The following is a 2,969-nucleotide window of genomic DNA, read 5'->3' as shown; positions in this document are numbered from 1 at the left end:
CTTCACAACGCAATTACGCTTCAGCGACAGCGCTTGAGCAATCCGTGGCGTTAACGATGGATTACGCTCCAGGAAACGACGGTACCATCCATCCCTGACGCTCTTGCCACACACGAGTAGCGAAATCGCCTTTGCCTTCCTCAAAATTTTAGCCCGGTCGACAGGATACCCCACGAGCTGTCGCCCAACCAACTAATCATATATATGCTGCTCCGCTTCTGCTGGTAAAAGAGGTTTATTTCCTGGACGTGCCGACTCAAGCGACTTTCCTTGCTTGACTTTCGTGCTCCATTTGCGAATCCTTCTCTCAGGAACGCCTGAAGAAGCAGAAGCTTCTGCAACAGTCTTGCCTCTTCGAACTCGAGCAACAGCTTCGTTCTTTAGCTCCGTCGTATAGCTCCGACGTCCTTTGGGCTTCGTCATGGTAGCTGAGGATTGAATGACTGTGGCGCTAAAATGCTGGCGCTTTCCTGCCAAATTTATGAATGAAAATATGCAGGTCTTCGTACTTATGACGTATTAGCGAATAGGAAGAGGTAAAAGTCGAAACCGATACATGACAGGCAAAAATGGAGTAATTGGCAAACGGCGCTTAATGGACCATTTCCCTTACCGGTAGTAGAAATCCCCACCTTATTTTCACAAGCATTTCTGTGACAAAGCCGGAGCAAAAATTGCCATACCTTATAGTCGCTTAATACGGATAATTACGAGTTTATTATTTTTTTATATATTTTCCTCCTCACAAAATAAATCCTGTTATAACCATTATTCGAAGGCAGATCTGAGAACAAACAGGTTTCTGTTTGCGTTGCGCATTGCATTTCCATCGCGCACCATTGCTCTCAAGTTGCAATTATAACTCAACGGCAGCAACTTTGCCCTGCCATTCAGCAACCTATTATGCACCACCACAACGATCTTCAGTCTCGAAAATCTCTCTCTCCATGCTGTCGTCTTTGTCCCGCCGCTCGCACCCCGTGGTGCCCGCAATAGCGCGCGCTAGCTCGTCCCTTATGTCGGACGTGCACGGCACTACACACGGCAAGAAGCACTGGAAGAACAAGCCTCTATTCCGTCGCGGCGGCGACAAGAAGTTCCGGAACGGCCAGGAGGCCGCAGACATGCTGACGGACGAGGTGATTCGTCGTGATCCCAACCAGGTACGAAGCCCCCTCATGGCTCAAAAGGAAGCCCTGTCTTTCTTCTTCCAAACGCGCCATTAACCGTTCCCAACCGCCTCCTACAGGCCGAGTACGTCCAAGCCGTGCAGAACTTCGTCAATTCCGTCGTCCCGGTGTTCGACCGCTACCCGAAGTACGCGTGGGTCATGAAGACCCTTATGGAGCCTGAGCGTCTTATCCAGTTCCGTGTCCCATGGATCGACGACGAAGGCAGCAGCCGCGTTAACCGTGGCTTCCGAGTGCAGTTCTCAAGTGCTCTGGGTCCGTACATGGGCGGTCTACGTTTCCACCCGGAGACGACCCATGGAACCGCCAAGTTCCTTGGCTTCGAGACCATTTTCCGCAATGCATTGGCCGGTCCATACGGCGGTGCCCACGGTGGATCAGACTTTAACCCCATGGACAAGAGCGAGTCGGAGATCATGCGCTTCTGTCAGAGTTACATGACCGAACTGGTCAACTACATTGGCCCCCACACTGACGTCCCCACCGCGGGTGTCGGCGTCGGTCCGCAGGAGATCGGATACATGTTCGGACAGTACAAACGTATGCGTCAGCTTCATCCTGGAGGCACGGAAGGAATTCTAAGTGGTGGGGCTTACCACTACCCACAAGTTACGGGTTACGGTGTTGCGCACTTTGCGAACCGTATCCTGGAGACTCGTGGAGAGACTCTCAAGGGCAAACGTTGTCTCATCTCCGGTAGTGGCACAGTAGCGCTTAATGTTGCGCGAAAGTTGCTGGATTTCGGAGCCATCCCGATCGGTATGAGCGACAACTTTGGCTACGTCATTGAAGACCAGGGCTTCTCGAGTAAGAGTCTGGAGGAGCTTAAGCGTATCAAAGAAGAGCGTAACGCTCGTCTGGGCGCCTACATCATGTCGTCCACGACGGCAAACTACCATCCGAGCGAGGAAGGTCGTCTGTGGGAGACGCCCTGTGATTACGCCTTCCCGTGTGCCATTCAGAACGACGTGGACGCCGATGCCGTGCGTCTACTGGTCAAAAATGGCTGCAAGGGAATCTTTGAGGGTGCCAACTTTCCTTGCACGGATGAGGCCATCAGTCTCATTAAGCAGCACGGTCTGGCTTTCGGTCCTAATAAGGCGTCCAATGGAGGCTCGTTCGCTCTGATTACCAAGAATCTGGGATCATCAACGCAGATGTTAGACGACGAGGTGGATGTGATCGTGAAGGGTACGTTTTGAATGGTTACGATCTGGTGCGTCCTGAAAGGTTACTAACTGGTTATGGTTATGGTTATAGAATACATGGACAAGTTACACGACCGCGTGGCAGCTTCGGCCGAGGAGTTCAACGCTGGCGGTGACCTCCACGTTGGGGCGAACATCACGGCGTTCATGAGTGTCGCCGCTGCCATGTTTCGCCAGGGAGTGGTGTAAAAGAACTGGAAGAAGAGAGAACCAGGACAGAAAAACACTGGCGCTGAATATTCAGCGTACAAGTGCGACGTACTCCCTCAATACAACTGAGTTTTGCTTTCCATTGGCCTTGGGTTATGTCATCGCGGCAGACAGAACTTAATGGGGTACATTCACATTTCTAACCTAATTGTTTTATTTGCCATTCTGGGCAAGTAATACTTGTGACGCTTCGAAGACGTCGACTGCGGACACCTACACTGTAGCCTACAGTACCCTCGTCTAGCGAGAAGTTCAGCGAGGTTTAATGAACAGGCGCGAAGAGCATTGCGCACGAAACGACACGAACACGTCAACGGTCTTCGAACTTTTTGACGTTTCACCAATCGGTTCTCGTCTTTAA

General features: G+C 51.5%; 1 protein-coding gene across 1 annotated transcript; it reads left to right on the top strand.

The window, feature by feature from the left end:
• Positions 1–936: 936 nt before the first annotated feature.
• PITG_07671 (NADP-specific glutamate dehydrogenase, putative) lies at positions 937–2,688 on the top strand (the record flags this gene model as incomplete). Its single annotated transcript, XM_002904573.1, has 3 exons — positions 937–1,163; positions 1,250–2,381; positions 2,451–2,688. 3 exons carry the CDS (start codon positions 948–950, stop codon positions 2,585–2,587), a joined length of 1,485 nt encoding a protein of 494 aa, XP_002904619.1.
• Positions 2,689–2,969: the final 281 nt, after the last annotated feature.

The sequence above is a fragment of the Phytophthora infestans genome, genomic scaffold (assembly GCF_000142945.1).
Source record: "Phytophthora infestans T30-4 supercont1.11 genomic scaffold, whole genome shotgun sequence".
Lineage (NCBI taxonomy): Eukaryota > Oomycota > Peronosporomycetes > Peronosporales > Peronosporaceae > Phytophthora > Phytophthora infestans.
The sequence above is the reverse complement of the archived record's forward strand: the minus strand, read 5'-3'. Positions and strand labels throughout refer to the sequence as shown.